Source organism: Protopterus annectens, chromosome 4.part0 (genome assembly GCF_019279795.1).
Source record: "Protopterus annectens isolate FY-2018-M chromosome 4.part0, PAN1.0, whole genome shotgun sequence".
Taxonomy (NCBI): Eukaryota; Metazoa; Chordata; order Ceratodontiformes; family Protopteridae; genus Protopterus; species Protopterus annectens.
This window is the reverse complement of record NC_056733.1, coordinates 371,378,075-371,401,142: the sequence shown is the minus strand read 5'-3', so window position 1 is coordinate 371,401,142 and position 23,068 is coordinate 371,378,075. Positions and strand designations below refer to the sequence as shown.

The following is a 23,068-nucleotide window of genomic DNA, read 5'->3' as shown; positions in this document are numbered from 1 at the left end:
TAGAAAATGCATGATAATGCACATCCTCTTATGCTGTCAACGTCTCAAGTTAACAGTACTAATATTTAAATGTGTCTATTATTATTATTATTATTATTATTATTATTGGATTTGCCCATGATTCCAGAAGAGAACTGGAGTTATGTTGTAATGTAAATGCTCGCCTAAAAATAAAAGTACGAATACTTGCTTTTCTGGCTCCTTTTAACTAGGAAAATCAGTCCTAATAAACGTGATTTAAATTCAGTCGTTATCATATTCATATTCTAAAGGATAGTAATAATGACCCGCGGTTGTGGTGCCGCGGTAGCGTTATCGTCTCACCGCAAGACGCGGTCTGGTTCGATTCTCAGCTAGAGCGTCTTCTGCGTGGAGACATGCGTGATTCGTTGAAGGTTGTGCGTTAGGCCTGGCAAGCTGGTACGTAAAAATCAACTGCCAATCATTAGCGGACCGGAGTTCCGCTGTGGCGACCCCTAACCGGGTAAAGACACAAGACAAGTAGCAATGCCTCTAAAGAAAAGCTCCTGACTAATTCACAGAGATGATTGACAGCTGCTAACTATTTTCATTACCAAAGGATATGTTTAGCACCGTTTTTAATGTTAAAAGCAGGGTATTTCTCTCTTTGTAGCACGATATTTTTTGCAGGACAAACCAAACCCTCAACCAATAAATAAGCTTAATTTGATTTAATTGCTGAAATAACGACTCGCTGATCTAGAATTATTGTTGTTTGTTTTTGGTTTATTCCATATTAAATTACGTAAAATATGTTAGGGTAGCGAGTACCCTACCATGGGAAGGTAATACGTTTCAGAGAATTTTAACAAAAATGCCTTCATGGGTGTATTAGAATTTATTAAAATGTTTAATGTGTTGCAAGGTTATTATTCAAAAATAAATACATCTACAAAATAATCACACAGACTCAAACATGTCAAAACCAAGACACCGACGATGGAAGCTGGGCAACATCTTCCAATTACATAAAATTAAATCAAGTGCTGTGATACTTCTACCTTCAGCAGAGCACATTATATCAACGTATTATTTGGCAGCAAAGAACCTAAGATGCCTTTTATTTATGTATGTATGTATGTATGTATGTATGCATGCATGCATTTATGTATTTATTTATTTAATCCAGTCTAATGCAGCAAATAACGACATCGTTGCTCGTATGGATTTAACCTGCTTTCTTCCATCAGTTACTCCCTTGAGCATACCTCTCACCCTCTTAATGCCATAGATCTGGACAAAGCCATAATTAATGGGGGACAAAGTCCAAAAAAGGACAGATTTAAAATGGTGTTCTTATAAATTTAGAAAGTTATGAAGTTTTAAAGTCAAACGTCTGTCATTATTTCATAACTTCAGTCCACAATAGTTTGCCAGAAAACGACGAATTGCATAAGACTAGAAGAAAATATTAGGCAATAATCTGGACAGTTGAGAGATATGCCCTTGAGTTTTGCCATCTTGGATAAACCAAGTTTCCTTAAGTAAATCTAATATAATTCCTCAGCCGTTGTGCATTATTGCTATAACTACCGGTTCACAAAAGTGTGGCCATTTTTTCTTCAATGAGACACAGTTCCTTGCTTGTATGAGGGTCCGCAACACCCCGTCCTGTAATATAACTGAGACCAAAGCAGCAATCCCACAAGGGAAAGGGGGATTAAATTTAACTTGTAACTGGTCGAGTTGTGTTAGGTTGTGAAATGTAGTTTTGTGAAATACAAGGAATGATTCAGAAAAGTGAGTTTTAATTTTGGAAAGAAAAGTAGTGAGGTCTATCCTTCCAACAAGGCGGCATGACTCGTTATGCCTGGAGGTTTTGTACTTTCTTTTCCTCGTAAATTGGGCATTGAGACCACTGCAAACAAAACGTGTCACATTCCAGATAACTATTGAGTTGTTACAGGGGCTGAAAAGCACAGTGTGCATGCAGAACATGCCCCAGTCGAGCTCAGCCATACTCATATTTTGCATTCTAGCCACACAAAGGCATTAATGACTTATTTGAGTCCATGGCCAAAAGACCTATTCATTTTGGGCAAGCAGACGGAACCCGTCAGTAGTAAACTCGCCATACTAGTCATAGCAGTAACTGTGATTGCATCCCCAAAGAACAAAATGAAGTAATGTAGTTAACAGGCTGACAAGTAATTGGTGTCTTAGCAGACCCATCTCTATACACTCTTGATCAGTTTCGTACATTGTGCAGCAGTGGAAGTCTACGCATATTCAAGAGAATGTTAACGTTTTTAAACTCAAACAACATTCTAGTTAAGCAAGTAAAAATAAGGAAATTAGAAAACATACAACGTGGGCATATAGACGGTATGCTCAGCGAAGTAATTATTATTTAATGGTTAAAGAGTGCAATAACAGCCTTCCAAACAAAACGGGATGAAATCACAATAGAGAATAACTGAAATGAAAGAAAATGTGGAACATGCAATTTGTTGTTAAAATGGTGTAATAACTTGCACATGTTTATGCAGAGTATTTTATCATTAATAAAGGGTTGACTTTAACAAACGGAATACGAGGACAAATTATATTAGAACATAATATCAGATGTCTTCCTCTCCTTTATGCGTGCGTTTTTCTCGTTTGGCCTTTAAATCAATTCCAAGCGTTCCAGTCTTTAAGTTATTGCATTTTGGTAAGTTACGTTCCTTACTCGAAGGTTCTCTATAAGTCACATAAGAACATACGCATTTTACCTTAAGCAGTATTTTTATTTTTTCATGTATTCATTTGTGTGTGTATTTATTTATTTGTTTATTTGTTTGTTGTAATGGTTGTAATACATTCGCAGAATATATATATGTTAACAATTACATAGTATGTGTGTTAGGAGGACTTTAAGAAACTTGAAAAGAAACATTTTTTTTAGATTCGATCTGTTACAATGTGCTATGCAGAGTTGGTGGAGTACACTATGTACCTATATATATATATATATATATGTATATGGTAGTTGTTTATTTTTCTGTGTAATTAGTAAGCTTGAAATATGTTGAACATGCAAGCGTGTTAAATGCTCAGTGTTTTTAATAAATCGAATAATAATAACCATAATCCAAACACAAGTTTACGCTTTGAGCTACTACAACTTATCCAAGAATCCGCAAATGACAGTTCATACAAGATTGTAGGTTAGGGGTCTTGCAGCTCGGATACATACACCCAGAAATTCACAGCTAAGGGCAAGGGAAACGCCAGGCGTTTACATTTTTTTCGTATTTATTTACTTTTAGTAATAACTGTACGGAGCATACCAAAAAAAGTTAAACTCTGATAGTTCGTAAATTTGAATATGGAATTGTTATACGAGGGATTTGTGGAAGATGATAGGTACGGTTATGGTATTTTTGTTTTTAGCATCTGGTAGTTACTGATTTCCGGTACCAAGTGAACAATTTATAATTTGTGTCTGAACCTGTACTGCTGATATACACCCCTCCTCCACCATCTTCCTTTCTCGTCTCAGCAACCCTCCCTCCGCCCATTTTCTTTTTATCTAGTAGTCAGTTCTTAAAAGCTTTCACGACGACTTCCACATTGAACACGATCTAAAACTAGGCATTAAAATGTGCGCAATATGCTGCACAATTTATTTATTTTTCATACCACCTCCCTCCCCATTAATTCTCAGACAATCTGCAGGGGTGTGAACTCTGAATCACAACAAAAGCAAGCCATACTAGTCAATGAGTATTCTGAACGTTTATATGCATCAGTCAGAGTTTTCAAATTTCGTAGAAAAGGACAAAACGTGTAAAGTATTTAGTAATAAGATATAGTTCAATATCAGACACTTCTGTATGTTTCTTGACTCGCTCTTGTGAAAGTTGTCTTTTATAATTACTGATGAACAGGCCATTGAGGAATGAGTGCATTCTTCTATTATAAATTCACGTAAACCCACATACAGATCAAATTCTCGTCATTAATTTATAAATTAACATTATGCTGAGCAACAGTTCCAGATTTTACAAATCAGCTATCTTCTACCATTGCCTAACTTGGCCACCTTTTCAAATCACAAAGAAACTGGAGACATTTTGAAACATTACTCACATGTCCAAAGGGGTCAAGGTGATTGTTGGTCAGTTTGAGTTTTTGGAAAGAGACAAGCTGTCTCATCCAGTGGGCCCCAGTGGCAGGTGAATCGGGGTGAACATAAAGTCTGCCTGGCATTGCTGGTTCTGCCTTCCCTGTTACCGACCTAAATCCAAAATAATCACAATTTACTACTTTGAACAGAAAACGTAGACACAAGTCTTATGCAAAGACAATCACACGGCAGAATACAGGCTTTTACACGGTGCTATGAGATCGTGTAGTTAAAGTGATTGAAATCTTTCTAAATTATACACCGAAAGCTCAGTAGTGTCGAAGAGGGTACTGTCACCTCATCAACAGTTCAGAGTTCACATAAGCAAACACTAAAACTAAAAGATAAAGAAAACTTAACGTAACGTCACAAATACATCGTTCTATAGAGCTATCTAATCTGTGCCTGTGTGCACGTCTGTGTGCATACCCCCCCTCCCCCCAAATGCACAGTGACAATTCATACCTCTCAACTGTACAGATTTTCGCAGAATCTCCAGTTTTTGCCTCATATTTTTGGTCTGTTCCTCAGAAAAGTTGTGATTTTGTGGCAAATCGCTGGGATTATCTGAAGATTGAAGTCACTTAATAATGTTATACATTTGTGTTTTAGATTTCATATCCTTCAGAAAAATGCATGCTAAGACAAATTCTGTTATTCTAACATCTTTCTAAGTTTATTAGAACAATATTTAAAATCTGCCATATTTTTGAGCCTTTGTCTCCCCATTCTGTGAGGCTTTGTCCAGATTGCGCTAAGAGGTTGAGAGGTATGATGCACACGCACGCACACACACACACACACAAACACACTATACCTGTCAACCTCTTAGTGCAAGAAATCTGGATAAAGCCAAAATGAATGGGGTACAAAGTCCGAAAAATATGGACAGATTTTAAATATTGAACCTATAAATTTAGAAAGTTGTTGGAATAAAAGGCTGTGCTTGAGTATGCATTTTCTGAATGATATGAAGTCTGGAATTCAAATGTGTGTTATTAAGTGGCGTTAGCCCTCAACGATTTGTTAGAAAACGTCAAATTGTATGTGGAACAGATAAAAAATATGAGTACAAAATCCGGACGTTCTGCAAAAATCTTAACACTTGAAAGGTATGATGCACACAAACACGCACATACACAGAAATGACAGACAGGATGAAGTGAACTAGGGTGGAATAACCCTGTCACATACTAGACAAGCTAACCCGTCCCATGACAAATGATGTAGCAGGATGAAGAAGGAAACTAAAATATTAAAACAAGACAGAAGTCTGCAAAATGCACACAGGTATAAGAACAAATTAAAGAAACTCTTAGATAATGGTACTGCTCATATGCCTACACTTGTTTTAAAATAATCTCACTACATAGCAAATATATGCAGGAGTGTAGCCAGAGATTTACATTTTGTACTCAGACGTAATTTTCCTGCCCCCATTACCCACCTATCAGTTTTAAAAAGTACTCAACCCTCAATATAAGAAGAAGCACGTTATTTTCAACTGTTACCATTTACATTAATAAAAAGCTAGGTTTATATGTGTATTCCTTTTGCACAATAATTATTTGTATAACTCTATACTGCAAATATTCATTTACGCGGTTCTAAATATTCTGTGTTTCTTGAGTGCTGACATTTCCAAGAGATTCTCGGAAAAAAATGAATACACTGAGTATGCCTAGCTACACCCTTGAATATATGAATACGAAAAGAGGGCTGTCCCTGCAATTTCTATCTCTGTGTTTCTCACACATACTCGCATAGGCACCCACACGCGCGAGCACGCAGTCACACACTTTCTGTCTTTTTCGCTCTCTCTCCTTGTCTTTGTCTCAGTCCCCCCTCCCCCATGTATATCTGTATCTAGTATCTCTTTATCTCTAAGTTGTAAGCTGTTCAGACAAGAAAGCAATGTCTTACTCAGTGCTCAAGCCCAGATTTATGAAACTTGTTTATTAGTTTCCACAGTTTATGCTGGCCTGCCTAGTTCAAGAACAAATGTTGGAAACCTTTTTGAACTTCTCTCCCATTCTCATTAACACACAGACAGTCTCTTCATCTCTCTTTCTGGGCGCAACACACACACACACGCGCGCGCACACACACACACACAGATCTCATGTTAATTGACGCCGTACTTTTTTTTTTCCTGTTTTGCTCTGTTTTTCCCCATCAATGGCTGAAATTGTGCACCTTTTAACTGGTTTGACCCAGCAGTCTGTTTTAAATGCATGGCTGCTTTCATCTGCCTAAAATTGGCATTAAATGCAAACTTTATTAATAAACAAGTGGGTGATGCGTATAACGCATCTGTTGTTTTCAACCATAAATGCACAAATGGTGTCAGGTATTGAACAATTTAATTTCAATCTGTTGTCGATCTGTAATTTAATCCGAAAATATTTCGTACCATTTGTTATCAGCGAACTTGTATCTGTGGTCGTCAGCTGGCACAATATCCATCAGAAGAATGTATTTGGTTTTTGGATTGAGTCCAGTCACCCTCACCTTATAACTGGGGAACATACGTCTAGATAGTAAAAGGAGAAATGCACAAACAAATAAATACATAAACTACAGCTGTCGGTAATTAGTAGAAGTTCAAATAAGCAAAAACGTTATAAACTGTAACAATATTGCATTTGTCGAGGCTTAAACAAATTTAAAATTTCTTTATTATACATCTATAGATTATATTTCGACCGAGTACAGCAATAATACATTGCATTGCTACAACTTTGAGAAATAAACATACACATGCACACACTCACAAAGCGCGCACACAGACATCTATAAAATGCAGAATGGTTGCTTAGTTGAAAAGTTTCAGTTAATATGATAACCGCGAAGCAGTACAAATACATTTCATCCCGCTAAGTAAATAATTCAAATGCAAGAAGAGTACGGGATCGTTGAAAACGTGTTACATCTATAGTCTGTTAAAGAATTTAGTCTTACAAATGTAACTTTTTGATTATGTGATGATTACTTATTAGTCCTTTGTACACCTCCTAACCTTATAAACTACTTGGTAGTTATGTTTATAGTTTGTTGTGTCTGAAAATGTGTTCATACATCCCAGTATATCTCTGCACTATGCATACATAAATGTTTGTGTGTGTGTGTGTGTGTGTGTGTGTGTGTGTGTGTGTGTGTGTGTGTGATTCAATTGATGGAAAAGTCGAAAGATATAAAGTCAAACTGTTGAAAACTTAAAATATTGAAAAGGGGAATTTGCTCTTTCCCCATTGTTGGGCGGTCCCGGAAATGGTATATATAATTAACGGGGGTGGCTTGGATGGGGCTTGACTCCCCTGCATTAAAAAGGTTTCAATATTTTGACCTGTCGATACTTTGAGGTTTCGCTCTTATAAATGTCATCTACAGACGGCGAAATAGAAAGATAGATAAATAGTTACATATCCTTGACCAATATATAGTGCCTTCGTTACAGCCATTAACTATCTGAAAAATCAGCCCAGTTTCATACAAAGTTATACGTGATTTACTGTTTTAGGATGTTGACTCCAACAACTTATTAAGACAGTTCCCTTCAGTATATACAATCTTATACCACTTTACAGATCTAGTTTCTCAAAAATATATTTGCAATCAATATAAAATCAGAATTAGTGTGTACTGTGTATGCATGACATAAACTATCTCATTTCACCTCGCTCTGAATCATACTGCATGCTACTATATATTGCCTCAGTTACAAATATGTTTTTGTATGTATGGCTTTAAGTACTTTAATGGTTCTGGAGCTTTTCTCCCCCAGATTCTAATGATAATTGTGACTTCCTTGATGGACTTTCCAGGACGACAAATCCTTACATCTTTACATCAATCAATCCATATATGCATATATACACAGATAAGTAAAATTTATGAAAGTTGATTTATGTTACTGGGGCTCTTCCGTGGAGTTAGCAGAATCGTTGCGTATTTTATATATACTGAAAATTAAATGAACCATTAAAACAACCATATGAATGGCATTTTACGCTATGCCACTGCACAGTGCAATTACAACTAAATGTGTGTAGACCTGCTTTAATGTTGAGAAAGCACTATATTCTCTAGTAGGTTATCATCCTCACTTTGGGGCATTCACGACTTGATGCCTAGCAAAAATAACTATTAGATGTAATTGACGGACTGGGTAGCAATGTACCTTTTGTTGCACTATTTAAACGTTTTCACAGATTTGTACTGTATCCGTTCATCATATTTACATATTACTTTACAATTTTGGATAATAAAGCGAATTAAGAACTGAATACAACAGAGAATTTATATATATATATATATATATATATATATATATATATATATATATATATATATATATATAAAGAGGGACTGGTATACCAAAAACTAAATCGACTAAATCTGCACGTGCCTTTTTAGAAGTTAAATACAAAGACTTGCCACTTAGCTGAGCCAGACATTACTTAACTTATCAATGAAGATATCTACAACAGTCTTTATTATATTACTCAAACCAAATCTGTTTCTATTTCGCAAACCAAAACTGTTTCTGTTTCTTTCAAGCGTTTAAACACCAGCAAATCAATGCTTCTTACTACAGCAGCAAACTTTCGGAGTATGCTCACCAAATTATCATATCCTTACCTTCCAGCTTTTGTGATGATCATTTCTGTGCCGACTTCATGAAACTTTAACCAAAGGTCTTTTTCGTGTAAAATCACTTTTATGCCCTCCATTCCCTGTAATAGGCATCAAATGTTAGCCGATATAACAAGTAAAATGACAATGAATGAATGAATAAATAAATGCATAAATAAACAAATACTGCAAGAATGCCCGTAACACCTGAAAAAGCTGTTGTTGCTGTTTTTGTTGTTATTATTATTAGACTTACTCGATAGTCCTACATATCCTATTTGCTGAGATGCATGCCTATTTGTCTTAATATTTACCCTAGCTCCTTGCTACTCTGATTTTTTAACTAAGTTAGAGGTGTGTATCCTTACTTGCGCTACAAAACGAAATAAATGAAGACCACAGAAATATGTTTTGTCAGCAGACACATAAAGTTTGCCACCTGTAGATACAAAGTTGTATTGAGAAGATTCTCCGATGGCATTAAAACAATCTGTTTCTGGTTAATGGAAACAAGTAAGCTCCAATATTATTGAGACGGACCAAAATAATGAGTAATCCATAAATTTTCAGGCGTCCTGTGCAGAAGAGTTACCTGTAAATATACACACAAAATGTGGTTGATTCAAGCAAAGCAACACGTTGAACTGTTATCGACAATAACAAATACATCTAACCGCCTGGCTGTCTCTCTAGCCGTAAAATTCCACAGTTAGTTTGCAAATAAGCCCACTAAATCACAAAACCCGACTACTCTTCACGCACAAGCTTTCACCAGTAATAATAATAATCATAACAATATAGTTAAAACGGCAGCCATACTGCACAGTATAAAAATGCTAGCTCATAATCGTATGACTAAAAACATAATTCATTAAACTAAACAGATATGATCTGAATAAATACGGCAACACCCCACAAAAATCACGTCTACTCTCTATTCCTGGATGTAGCAGAATGACCTAAGTAAAAGAATTGAGTAACACACGGCAGTGGATATAAAGGTGTTCAAAGACGGAGAAAACAGTTCTTGTCCTTATCCAGTTCTGCACATTCCGCCTTCTTCTCTCTTAATCCTGCTTTAAGTGAATATGTCTGTAGCTTCTACTAATTTGTTCTTCTTGATTGTTAAACATCTAAATGCACTCTACCAAACTCCACATAAAAAGTTCTATACCAAACGGATAATTTCTCTTACTGTACACGGTTATGAGCCTTTAACTCACACCTCTAGTCATTATTAAATGTTAACATATGTAAAGATAAATAAATCATTACATACACAAATAAATAGATGAATAAATAAATAGGCGTTTAAAACTGTTATTCATGTACTGTGTCAGACATACAGTGTCGTTTGCTGCAAGAAGAAAAGGAACGTTGATATATAATCACCCAACCCATAACGAAATCCAAAAACTATTTGTTACTTTTTTTGCTTATATTGTAACAAAAGTTGCCATATTCAAGAGACTTCAGTATTGAGTAATCACTATTTGATAAAAGAGACAAAGTATGCATCTATGTAAGACCTAGTGAGCAAAATGGATGTTTAAATTCGTTTTTGGCGTATCATATACCTGGTTGTGAAAGTATCAATGACAACAGTAATGTTCCATTCAGCACAATGGCAACAAATGTGTGTCCTAACTTTATTATCAGCAGATAAGCTCATTAATATATTTATATAGATGGAAAGTCTGCAAAGTAGAATCCGTAGCCCCATTTATTTTAATGACAGAATGAACAGTTAAAGCTGAATGGGCGCAGTACACTTACAAAATAAAACGTGACGTCTAAGGGTTCATGTCATAAATTGCAGTTATTTTGCTTAAAATCACTCAGGTGAAATTAAAACGCGAATGTGACACAGGGCAGAAACATAATAGGAGAAGGTGTGATGCCAGTCAGTAGAATTTGCACATGCGTCTGAAGTTTGGCGTATTAAAACTTGTTTGCCCTCTGATGTTTGCAATTGCACTGCACAGCCTGATAATATTTAATATGTCTTTCAAAGGCCTAATCCCTATGTGTGTGTGTCTATTCTATATGTGTGTGTGTGTGTGTGTATATATATATATGTATATATATATATATATATATATATATATATATATATATATATATACTATGCTTTTCCTTAATAAGGGTAACAGTCAACATCTGCACACGTACCTCTGTCTAAATTGTAATGCCACAGCTTTTCCATACAGTCTGCAGACCCAAACACACTTTCCCTTTATTATACTTCTTGCTCAATGTGGAAATGTTAGACAAGGGATGATAGTGATTTTTTATTCGTGGTATCTTTATATATTTACCCTGTGCAATAATATAGCGTTGCTGAGCACGCATCGAGTTTTCGAAATTGTGTTAAATATGTTTATTAACGTTTTGTTAAACTGTATGCCAGCCTAATCAAATGCAAACTTCAGACTCACACTGTTGTTTTAAATGCATTATAACACTACACCGACTTGGTAAGTTTTCTGCCTATAGATGTGTGTGCCGCTGCATGAATGTAAAACCTGTGTATGAATGCGGGGAGGGGGGCAATGTTTTTCTTGGAACCTATTAGAGATTGTCTTTTGGTAACATTGACTATTACAGCTGCATGCGTAACTGCAGACTCTATGAATTATTAGCTTTAAGCATCCCATCCAGTACAATAATAGGTTGAATGCATAACCAGAAAATCGGGAAGCACATCTTAAAAATTATATATTGTTCCATATAAACCCTAAAGATAATATAGGGGTAAGACCTTATCATTAGTAACACAACAGTAGTAATATAAACAAACTTTGCATGTCAAAAGAGGTTGATGTGTTCTTCACCCTAAATTGTATAAATGAATAATCAAGCAGTGCACGTGCTTTAACTGCAGAGGTGAAGAGGGGCCTCCCCATATATTAACATAATAATAATAATAATAACAATAAGAATAATAATAACAACAGCAAAACAGCAATTGTGCCTCCTGCAACTTGGTGCCATCTATATGTTAGGCCTAGGGAGAAAGCAATAGGCCTACACCCTTGGCATTATTGCAATGGATTTTTTCTCAGTTTAAAAGGGCTGAAACGTCTACAGCACAATCGCTAACCAGACAAATCTGGAAAATAAAACAGTTTAAATCGCCAGCATAGTCCAATATTCAATGATCAAGTAGAGCATTTTAAAGAAAGTTTGTCACTGCACCTACCTCCATCCTGAAAAAAGAAAACAATGGTTTCAGCTTCAGCCCAAAACTTAGAATTGCCTTTTAAATCTTGTACAGTTTCTAATAGTTCACATGATTACTGAGAAGACATTCGCACAAGGATAAATAATGTTTCCTAACCTGCTGGGTGTAGGAAGCTTGGGGTGGGGAAGGTGGTTTGCTGCTAGCTCCCAGTTGGTTCTCTTGCTTGTTGTCGGACTGGGGTTCTTTAGAATCTGAGTCACTGGGTGTATCAGGCAGCCCAAATCCGTCTTCTGCATCCGCCATGTTAGAACGTTTTCTAACCAAATTCTCTAATTAAAAAAATCCCGAAGACAGTTATTAAATGACTACTTTAGAGCAAATTACTACAGCATTTTCTCAATGGCAAACACGACACGATGCAATACTAAAAAGTAAGGTAGAAACGTGTTTGCATGAAGTAACTTCAACAATGAAGTAAACAAAAACAAGACACTGTCAATAAAGTTCTGCATTCGCCCTTTCACTTGGAAACATATATATTAAGACAATGTTAAATAAATGAAGGAGCAGTGCAGCCTTTTCGTATATATAATTTGGCAGTATTTTAGGTATGTTCTCAATGTCTAGTGTTTATTAAAGATTATTTAACAAGGAAGGCAAAAAACTCAGTGTGTATTAAAGTTTTGAATTGAATGTTTGCATGTTATAGATATATAGGGGAGCTGAAGTTTGTATTGCATCTGTTAAGCTGAAAAAAGTTAACTTTGCAATGTTAAAAAAGGATTAGAAAAGACGTATGTGTACAGACAGTATCCTCGTGCAAGAAGATAAAAGACACATATTTATGATCTTATAATAAAAAGACCCAACTTCCTAGTGCCGATTATCAGTTTTAACTCTATAGTTTAGAAATTAGGTTGCCATTTAGAAAAAAGTTGCTTAAATAACTATAGTGAAAAAGAAAATAATTATGTTTCACTTGTTAGAAAAGGTATATAAATCGATGTTTTGTCATGTCCTAACCGGCTGAAAACAATAACGAATTACTAAATTATTAACTATTTAATGCGGTGCATAGTCTTCTGTCTCTAATAAAGAAGGAAGGGTTGGAATTAGAATAGGTGGTTGCTAAAATTAAATTGTTAATAATATTAAATAAGAAATTCGGAGCTTTAACGATTATCATTATTTAGAACAAGCCAGTGTTCAATGTCTATATGCCACATTACTAACTAATCTCATAGCAATAACAAACCTGCATAAGACTTTTAAAAATGCATCTGTTAGTATTACTACTGGTTAAAAACAGAATATGATTCGTTGGTTGTGTTATATGAAACCCTGCCACCAATTCTGTTTCGCAGTTTTGTTAAAATATTTTTATTTTACTTTTTTTTTTGGGGGGGGGTCACACTGTGACTCACACATTACTTGTGAAGTAAATTGTGAACCGTTCTGTCTCTGCAACATTTCCATTACATGCCATGCAGCCACTTGTTGACGTTTTGTCACAACTTAAAGGTAAACAGGTGAAAATGCCATTTTATCACTTACTGAATACTGAATATAATGCTGAATATAATACAGGCTGCACTATTCTATATAATGCTGTGTACACCTTCTTTACAGAGCTGTTAAGCAACGCTTTTTGTTTTCACAATCTGAACCTATAGTGAGATTTGTATCGCTTCCAAGCTTAATTGTACCACTTTTATCGCTCCTGATGTACTGACACATACACACAGGCACGTTCGATATCATTTCAGTGTAAAGTCCCAAATAATGCATGCACAGACAGATTTGTTAGGCTCTACAATATCGGAACAAAAATGATTGTTTTGCTATGAAGAGAGAACTCACCAATGCAAAATGATAGGACAAGAACTTCCAGCACCAAAAGAGGCATTTACAAGTACATGCAATGCAGTCACACCTGTGAATACACAGTGCGTATTCTTAATCAGTAAGACCAAAAACACAACCTGCAATATTTAAGAACAAGCTAATCTTGACAACTTTTCTACGTTACTTTGGCGTAGGCCCTGTCTGTTATCAGGAAAAAATAAACAGAGTGCTCAGGAAAAGACCTTGGCGATCACTTACATTCTCGGTAAAAGTCGTAGTGCCCTTTCAAGGGCTCGGTTTACCTTTGTTGGGATAATCCATTCAAAAGTATCGATTCTTCTATTTTAAAATTATTCTTCTTTGTCTTTCAGGCACACCAGATAACCCAAGCTGCAAATCCCATGGATCACTGTCTCCAGTGGAGCACTGTACGTCTCTTCTCAAACACTTCCAGGTTGCCAGACGCACAAGAAGGAATCCTGAGAAAAAGATAAGGCCCTTTCCCTTATCGCATTAATTTGAAAATATTCAGTTGTTTAGACGTGTATAAAAAACAATAGTTTTTCAGAGATTGGAAGAATTGCTCGTACCAAGTAGTATAAAATGTCTGATGTTTTGAAGCCTTCTCCTGCGGCACTCACAGTTTCTCTCGCTTTTCCCCTCCCCTCCTCCTCCTCTCCCCCTCTCTAGAAGATACTATTAGTGCATCTCGGAGACGTAAGCTGCTCCGCTGAGTGCAGTGACGTGGGGGAGCCTTCCTACTCTCCGAGTGCTGAGAGCTTCTGTCCATCCAGAGTTGATGTACTCTAAAGTCCCATCTCAACGGCCAGACACCCCTCCCTTTTTTTTTTCTGGCAAGCAAACAAGCAACAACACAGCGTAAAGACATCAGTGAAACTAAACTGTACCCTCTTCGTCCTTCATTTAACCCCTCAAAAACAATTTAGCATTTCAGGAAATCTGTTAGAATTACTGTTTAGTTCATCTCTGCATTTTTTTACTTATGTGCAGAAACAAAGCAACGTTTTTTTTTTTACTTCAGTAATATGCCACATGATTAATATTATTAGCAAGTGGACCCTTAAAATTAATAATACGGATATAGCCACTTAGTTACAGGTACACCGACATCTAAGTAACGCAGATGCCCCACTGCTCCTGAATTGTTGAATGAGCAACGGTTTACAATTAAATTAGACCGAGACAGAGAAGTTCTCAAACGATTTAACTTGATGGCGCAGTATATACAAAGCACAGGACTCGGTTTGTATTAAAATAATCAAGCCGTCACTGAGGATTGTGCTGGGTTTTTATCTTCGTCCGCAAGAGCGCCTTAGAAACCTATTATTTTGAGGGTAAAGTTGAATAGGTCAAAGCAAGGTAAACAGCTATGCTGTCGCATTCTACTCTCTGAAAAGAAGCAGATTGGAAATCTATTTTTGATAAGACCACCGAGGAAATGCTACGCGTTAGATAATTTGATATATTTTTGCCTGGCTTTTTTTTGGAACTGAATGTGTATGCAAAAAAGTATATAAGGGTCGTTTGTTGTTTTGTAACAGTATTGTGAGACTACGCAATGATTAAATCGTAACAGTGTGTGTGTCTATTACTTTTTATTTAAGTCACTTTTAATCTAATCACATAATATCTAACACAATCCCCTAATATGCATTTACCCTAAAACACACTTAGTCGAATCACATTATATATAAACATTAATATACAACAAATTATATATATATATATATATATATATATATATATATATATATATATATATATATATATATTTCCTTACTTAAATATATTGTTCATAGTCCATAGCATCGGAAAAGAGAGAAAACTCCTCACCCAGTGACTCACTGGTGGTGCACAAATATACACTTTAGAGATAGAAATTCAACATAACAGTGGACATCAGCAAGCTACAATCCAAAAGCACACCAGTATAGATTTTTTGTAACCTTACAATTGCTTCTACAGAATGTCAATCAGTTTTGTGTTTTCAGTAAAATGCTGTTTTAGATCAATTGTGACACCTTTTTGGTTGATGATGAAATATATGTATGCATATAGTGTATGCCATCAATATTAGGGCATGTTCCCAGTCTCCGCCAACATTTATAAAATCCCTGAGCTTTTCCAGATTGAGAACTACAGTGCAATAAAATGTTTTATTTGGGTGAACCTTAAAACTACTCTCTTAATCTGATATTTTTAATTCTAAATTTAAAATGGTCTTCCATAACGAGTATAGATAGTAAAACACGAAGGTAACTACCCCAAAAGTGATATAAATAGGTGTCTATAAATTAATATGCATTAACACTCATTCATAGACAGACACACAAGGGGGGGGGGGGCACCATCACCAATCAAATGTAACTACAGAAGACAGCACCTTCCCAGTCATCTGATAGCCAGAACGGCGGTTAGTACTAACTATGATTGTTTCTAATGAGGAGTTTAGACTGATAAATAGTGTTTTTGATGAAAAAGAATCGGGGAAATCCCCTGGAATCATGACCAAACTACTGATCAGTACTGAATACCACCAAGAGTCTCCTGAAAATATATATTATGTATACATATGCTACATCTCTCCTAAAACTGGCGATGCTTTGAGGACAATTTTGTTGATTACAGTAAATTAACAATGACATTTGCTATAGTCGCAGATTTCTTTTACTTCACTCCACACTGGTACTCATATTATTTATTCAGTCAGTTATTACGTTAACCGTATCATTTTAAAGCGATCATTCTTTGCGGGTTGACCCCTAATTATTTTTGTTATTGTTATCGTTGCCCCTGGTTCTAGAAATAAATATTTGAGAGCAATGGTACAGATGTGTGTGTGTGTGGGGGGGGGGGTACAGCTGTAGCTGGCTGTTCGCCCTAGAAACGTCCTGCATTGAATTTCCTACCAGATATCTACAGATAACTTTGTGAGATTCTGGTTTCTGTTTTGAAAACAGTATTTTCTATTTTTCCCACTGCTTTACAAGACAAAGTAATCAATTAAGTTAGTGTCTAAAGACATCCCCAAACAAAAATAGGTCAGAGAAAAATAAATGAAGGTGTGAGGGGCACTACGTGCAACTCATAAGACCGTTTACAGATATCAAAATATGAAATGCCCAGTATCTATTAATAAAGTTAAGGAGCATTTTCTGCAAAGTGGAAAAGCACAGCAGTGAGCTTTTGCTGACATTGTATAGGACACCACTGGGCACATATGACAATGCGTCCTGGCCTTCCCTTTTTTGTTAGTATTTTATGCAAAATAACGCAACAAATGATGTAGCAAAGAGTTTGTTACTGGGCATTTAAATGTAGTAGGCGTAGATTATTGGATTGTTTTACGTTTTTATTATGAACGTTATATGTACAGTTTAATAGCTGCATGCAGTATATATCTCAAGGCTGTCAGAGTATTCTGTATATAGCAATGTATTTTCCTTCTTTCTTTTAAGCGGTGTGTTTATGACATTTCAATCATACGGAAATTAGGCGTGTTTACTTACGGATTTTAAAACTTTTAAAACAATAAGGTTAATTAACATGATTCACACTTCAGCCTTATATTATTAGCGTATGTGGAAAAAAAAATAAATGTCTTAGGAGATGTGTCATGACTTATAACTGCCCAGACAGAAAAAGGCTAATATACTCAAGAGTTAGTAAACTGAATGTATAAAGTATGCTTTGTTTCGGAATAAGTTAACTGACCATACCTGACAAATTATGATAAACACAATTTAGACTTGTTTACGAGAATCATCGGAGAAGTGTACCTACCTTTGAGACCAGAACCCTGTGACAACAAAGGATATAAAGGATGCGTAATAGTTTTCCAGTCCTGTTTTGTATGATGTGCATCTATCGAGCAGAAAGATCTTAGATCAAGTCACTTCATTATGGTATCTAGTCTCAGTGTTAGACCTACTTGCGGTCGCTGGCAAATTAAATATTACTGTTTATTACTAGGCATACTCCAATAAAATAAAGCTAGTACAGACTAATATCAACTGTCTTACCTGCCCAGTAGCCTATAGCAGTCGAGAACGTCATCAGTCACGTAACTGTCCAATTTTGCTATGGCTGAATGAAGCAGCAATGGAAGGGTTCTCCTCTTTCCGTTAGTGTTTTCTAGACACTACTCCAGCAACTTTCGGTATTTACAGCCTCTGATGCTAAATAATGTTCTAAATAATAGGATGCCTAAATGATTAATTATGACAGTTGTGTAATCACATGTCTAGGATGTTATAACGTAAAGCTCAACAACTTGTCCAGAGGACACCGTTACTAAGGTAAAAAGCTCCATACACAATCTTTTTTCCTTATTAGCTGAACGTGTGTCAAATGAATATCGAGACACCTCTGCTGGGAGGATACTGGGATATAAATAGTACATGATAACCCCAGTGTTCGCAATTTGGCGTCTGGGAACAAATTATTTGCCCTGATATGCAGTAACCCAGCCAATGTATTAAGGCAGTCTGCAGTATTTTGAGCAGCCTTAGCTTAATCACCAAGTTAAAACGTGAGTATATATATCATTCTAGGACCGAGATTCTTTTGCACATTGTATTTTCTCGCAAATGCAATGGCTCGCATAAAGTCCGAAATAACAGAATTCACAATATGTTCTTTTTAAGTATTTTATTTATTTTCTTGGTTTTTCTGTGGACTCACAGCCTTTGGTAAGTGAAACAACTTTTAGTTAATGCTCACTTTACTGGAATACTGAAAACGTTATGCATTTTACTGAGACGAGAACTCGCTAAGAATTTAGTCCACGTTGCTGGCTTTGATTTTCTGATGTGAGGAGTCAGATAAAGATCCAAAATGTCGTGTAAGTCTGACAACACAGAAGCAGTTATTAAGTTTGTTTGAGCTGGACACACATTGATGTTGTATTTACGTTACAGCGTATTTATTCAATACTGTTGGTTATGACTTTTAACTATTTTTAGCTGTCTACTCAAAAGCTGCAGTCATACATGTCAAGTGAACCTCATTAACTGGAGCGTTCCTCTTATTGGGTCCATGTCCCTTACAGCTCCACGTTGAAAGGGACTGTCACACATTCATTGTTATGTTTTTTTAAACCGAAACCCATGTCAAAGTGCATTATTTGTTGTTTGTTAACCTGATAAGTGAATTGGCCCAAAGACCCTTTTCAGTCACGACCCAGGTCAGAAACAATGCAGAAAGTTAATCCATAAAAGTTACTTTTATAAGTATATATTAGCACAGTTTAACAATCATTTGAGCTTCCTAGTCGACGTTGTTAGCATGCTTTTGCCAATTTGTTCCACCGTAGACATAGTTCCTCATTTTGGAGATGAAAGACTGAGAGGTACGGCTGCAATCATAATCAGGACTAAGATACAAATGTTTCAAATAACTTCGTCTAGTATTTCAAATTTAACTGCTAACCACATCTTTGGCATTTTAAACGTAAGAATTTAGAATGCAATTATTGGATAAAAAGAGGTACCATCCATTAATACTAAAGGCTTGCACATCAAGTTCAGGTAATGAGTACCTGTAAAATGTTGCGCAGAAACAGCCTTTCAATGCAATAATGTATCTGCAATCATTTTGCTGCGTGTTTTATGATGCTTATCGATGAAGGGTAATATATGCGGTGGTTTATCAATAGTTTAAATAATACATAGAATGGATGAACGGAGTAAGTGTACATTTAAGACTATACTTAGTCCCTATTTTAGTTAAACGCAGACAATATAAATTCTGACAATTTGGAATTGTTCTCTGTTTTGTACTTTGTTCCAAGAGGGAAGGTTTATATCGTCTTTAAAACACTTTAGGCCCCTGCTAGCCGCCGTAGCTTTGCTCCCTTTATATGGAACGTGCCTGGTCAGCAGATTAAACTATTGGCCACTCGTCCAAAAGGTAATTACGCATTTATGTGAACCAGCTATTGTAATTTGTGATATAAAGTTGCTCAAAAATATTAATAGTTCACAATAAATGCAACATATGCCTTCTGTTCATATGGAAGTTCCGAAATAAAATACTTAAGCAATACATAAAAGAAAGAGACAGAAACAGGTGGGCAGCGAATTATTGAATAAATTGTTGCAAACGAATGATTTTTTTTGGTGCAAACACCTATCACTTACCAGTCAAACTCATGAAACAGTAGAGTAACTTCTAACTTTCAGAACAACGTATGCATAAGATGGTTGATTTATCTAATTACTGGGGATGTGGGAAGGCTGAAGTGATTCTTATCAGTCAGTATGAGAATTCTCTCTGTTGATGGGTACCTTGTCTGAGTATGTTGTCCTCTCCTTTGTAAAGATGGTTCTTTACACCCAGTGTAGTCTATCGAAGTGCACAACAACACACTAAGTGCATTATATACTTTGAAGAGAAAGTTTTCCCGGCGTACAAGCCAGAAATATTAATATCAAAGTCATTCTGTTGGAATTGCTGGCCTTCAACAGAACTGTTGAACTTCTTTGGACTGTGGCAAGGAGGCAAGAAGATATACTGATGGCCACTGATTGTGGACCACCGAGGGTATGGGGATGCTTTACAAAGTTATTAGGATAATGCTTCTTGTATAGTTTCATAGTCCTCAAGTAGTAATAGTGTTTGTTTTACAAACAGTTAACTGTTTTTTTTTCTTTTGTACATCTACAGACAGTTAGTGTGTTTAAAATGCATTTAATTAAAATAATATAAATATTGTGATAAAATGAAAAGTGGAAGTTCATCTACATTTAAAATACATCCATTTGCTTATAATATCACAACCATTGCTAATAACGCGTTGCCATATATACACTATGTATACTCCGAGAACAGCATTGGAGAGATGAGGCCAGTGGGGCATTTTTTTTTTTTTTTTAGTTTTTAATGTATAATTGTTATTTATTTTTAAATAGTAACAATTCAGCAAACTGAAATGTAAGTAAACTTGTAATACAATACCTCTCAACTGCACAGATTTTCGCAGAATGTCCAGATTTTTGGTATGTTACTCCTAAAATCTATACCTTTCTGGCAAATAGCTGAGGATGAAGCCGTTAAATAATGACGAACACGTCATTCAGAAAATTCATGCCAATACAAAACCTATCATTCTATCAACTTTCTAAGTTTGTAAGAGCAATATTTAAAATCTGTCCCTATTTGTCCCCCCATCATTTTAAGCGTTGTCCAGATTTTTTGCCATACGAAGTTGAGAGGTATTGTGGATATTAAAGGACGGCACCCAAAATATCACAGCTAGAGATATTATTTTGGAGAAATTCCCTTATAACAATTCCATATTCCAATCTGTTATCGTGTGTCCATAAAAATACATTCCGGCCGTATGTGTATATGTATGTATTCTTGTATGTACGCATTTATAGAAACGTGTTTTATGCAAGATACTTGCAAAGCTGATATTACAAACATAGCTAACAAAATGAACGTTGAATATTGCCAATATAGTACCAGGTAAGACTTATCGCAAATTGTCCAGACGTATAGTATATATTCACGTTGACTGGGATAACACAATTAAATCAAAACCAAAAACATCTAAGGCTTGTCTTTCTCTACTTTATTATTTTATTTCCCCTTTGATTATTTGAAATTTTTAGAGCAGGAGTTGTGGACGAAGCCGAAAATAAGATAGATAAAAACCCCAAATCAGGGACAGATTTTAAATATTGCTGTTATAAAGTTAGATTATTAAGATTATTACTGTTACAGATAACTGATTTATATCAAAGAGGAGACAAGAGTATTCCGAACAGGAAAATGTTCCCTACTTGGTCCATATTTTTTCTTTGTTCTTTTGTTAGTTTTAAATATAACACGTATTTCAATTGCATTTATATTAACAAAGACTATCATTTAAGAATTTGATATAAAAAACGCGTTTTCCAAATATACACAACAATATGCAGCCATATGGATGGCCATTATACAACCTTATAATTTCAATACATAACTGGCATGATTAGCTACTAAAACATTTAATTTAAAAACTGTCAATATAAACAAACAATGCAATTACTATAATTTAACCAGAGCTGAAGGCTGAATATTAATTACCTCTGGAAAGTCAATGTGTAATTTTTATAAATTTTCTTTCGCAGACACACCTAAAATCATTAACAGCATGAATAAGCTTAAAATGGAAAAGCAAGGGAATGATACCTTTATAAACAACATTAATTTACAGGAGCAATATTGGTTTCCTAACATTTTAATATGCACATGGAAGACTGCAGAAAATATTAAACTTGAGCTATAAAGCTGCAACACACCAATATGACTGCAGTTTATCTGCCACGGGATGTTATGCAACACGTATTATGCATGGCAGGCCGGCATGACTGTTGCTTGTATAGATCACCAAGAATGCCATTTCCTAAATGATGCCTATGATTTACTGACACGTTTTAATTAAATTTGCATCAGATCGATTTAGCTGTGATCCTTATTGATTATATTCTTTATTTAATGACTCAACACGGGTCTGCGTTGTTTTGAATATTTCGCAAAGGTCTCATGCATAATCATTCAAATGGCTTTTATACAAAGAATTTCAGTAAAAGCACAACCTTTCGACCAGTACGTCTGTTTTAGGTCTAATGGCTGAGACTGACTATATAACATATGAGCCGTATAGTCTCTTTTATAGATCTTACATATATGACTGATTGCATGATAAAAGAGGCAATAGTTTTATTAGAAGTTTTTTTGACGCCATTTTGGAAATCAGAGCATAATACAATTAAACTAGCATACTTTTTAAATAACTTGATTAATACATGATCTGAAATAGTACGCATGAACTGCTGGAAGGATGATTTTTAGGAACAAATGCATTCATGGATTCCAATGTACCACTGTTTTCATATTACTCGTTTTCCGTTTTTAATGAATTAATCCAGGAAAAAAGTAAGTTAACATTGAAAATACAGTATTTATTATTTTATTTATGTATTTAAGCTTGTACCTGGGCTGTACACTCATATCGGTAGACAAATTCCAGGCATCACCCGGGTAATTGCAATCACACACACACACACACAAAAAAAATACAGACGTGAGTTAAACAAACAAACAATTTAGCAGATTACGATTTTGACAAACCTTTACATATACAGCAGAGCTATGAATTATAGTCTTCACATAGAAAAGACAACATGAATCATGAGGCACTGACATGGCAGTTACAACAAAGAGTTGAAACTAGTACGGCGTGCATTCATATTAGGTTATGC

General features: G+C 35.5%; 1 protein-coding gene and 1 long non-coding RNA gene across 7 annotated transcripts in view; one reads left to right on the top strand and one right to left on the bottom strand.

Moving 5' to 3' along the window:
* Positions 1-17,945, bottom strand: part of TBX5 (T-box transcription factor 5) — a 244,197-nt gene extending 226,252 nt beyond the window's left edge. Inside the window, exons 1-5 of one of the 3 annotated variants that reach the window (XM_044068336.1) lie at positions 17,840-17,945; positions 12,108-12,280; positions 8,774-8,868; positions 6,546-6,665; positions 4,096-4,243 (exon numbers count right to left, since the gene is read on the bottom strand). In XM_044068336.1, coding sequence (XP_043924271.1) covers positions 4,096-4,243; positions 6,546-6,665; positions 8,774-8,868; positions 12,108-12,280; positions 17,840-17,873 — 570 coding nt within the window. In that variant the 5' untranslated portion in view covers positions 17,874-17,945. Of the gene's footprint in view, positions 1-4,095; positions 4,244-6,545; positions 6,666-8,773; positions 8,869-12,107; positions 12,281-14,054; positions 14,560-17,600; positions 17,779-17,839 lie in introns of those variants that run through there. The other 2 variants (XM_044068338.1, XM_044068337.1) reach the window with 2 other exon arrangements.
* Positions 17,946-18,037: 92 nt separating this feature from the next.
* The window catches only part of LOC122799345, an 816,164-nt gene continuing 811,133 nt past the window's right edge, over positions 18,038-23,068 (top strand). The window contains exon 1 of one of the 4 annotated variants that reach the window (XR_006364459.1): positions 18,038-18,115. This is a non-coding gene — a long non-coding RNA (uncharacterized LOC122799345). The other 3 variants (XR_006364458.1, XR_006364457.1, XR_006364460.1) reach the window with 3 other exon arrangements.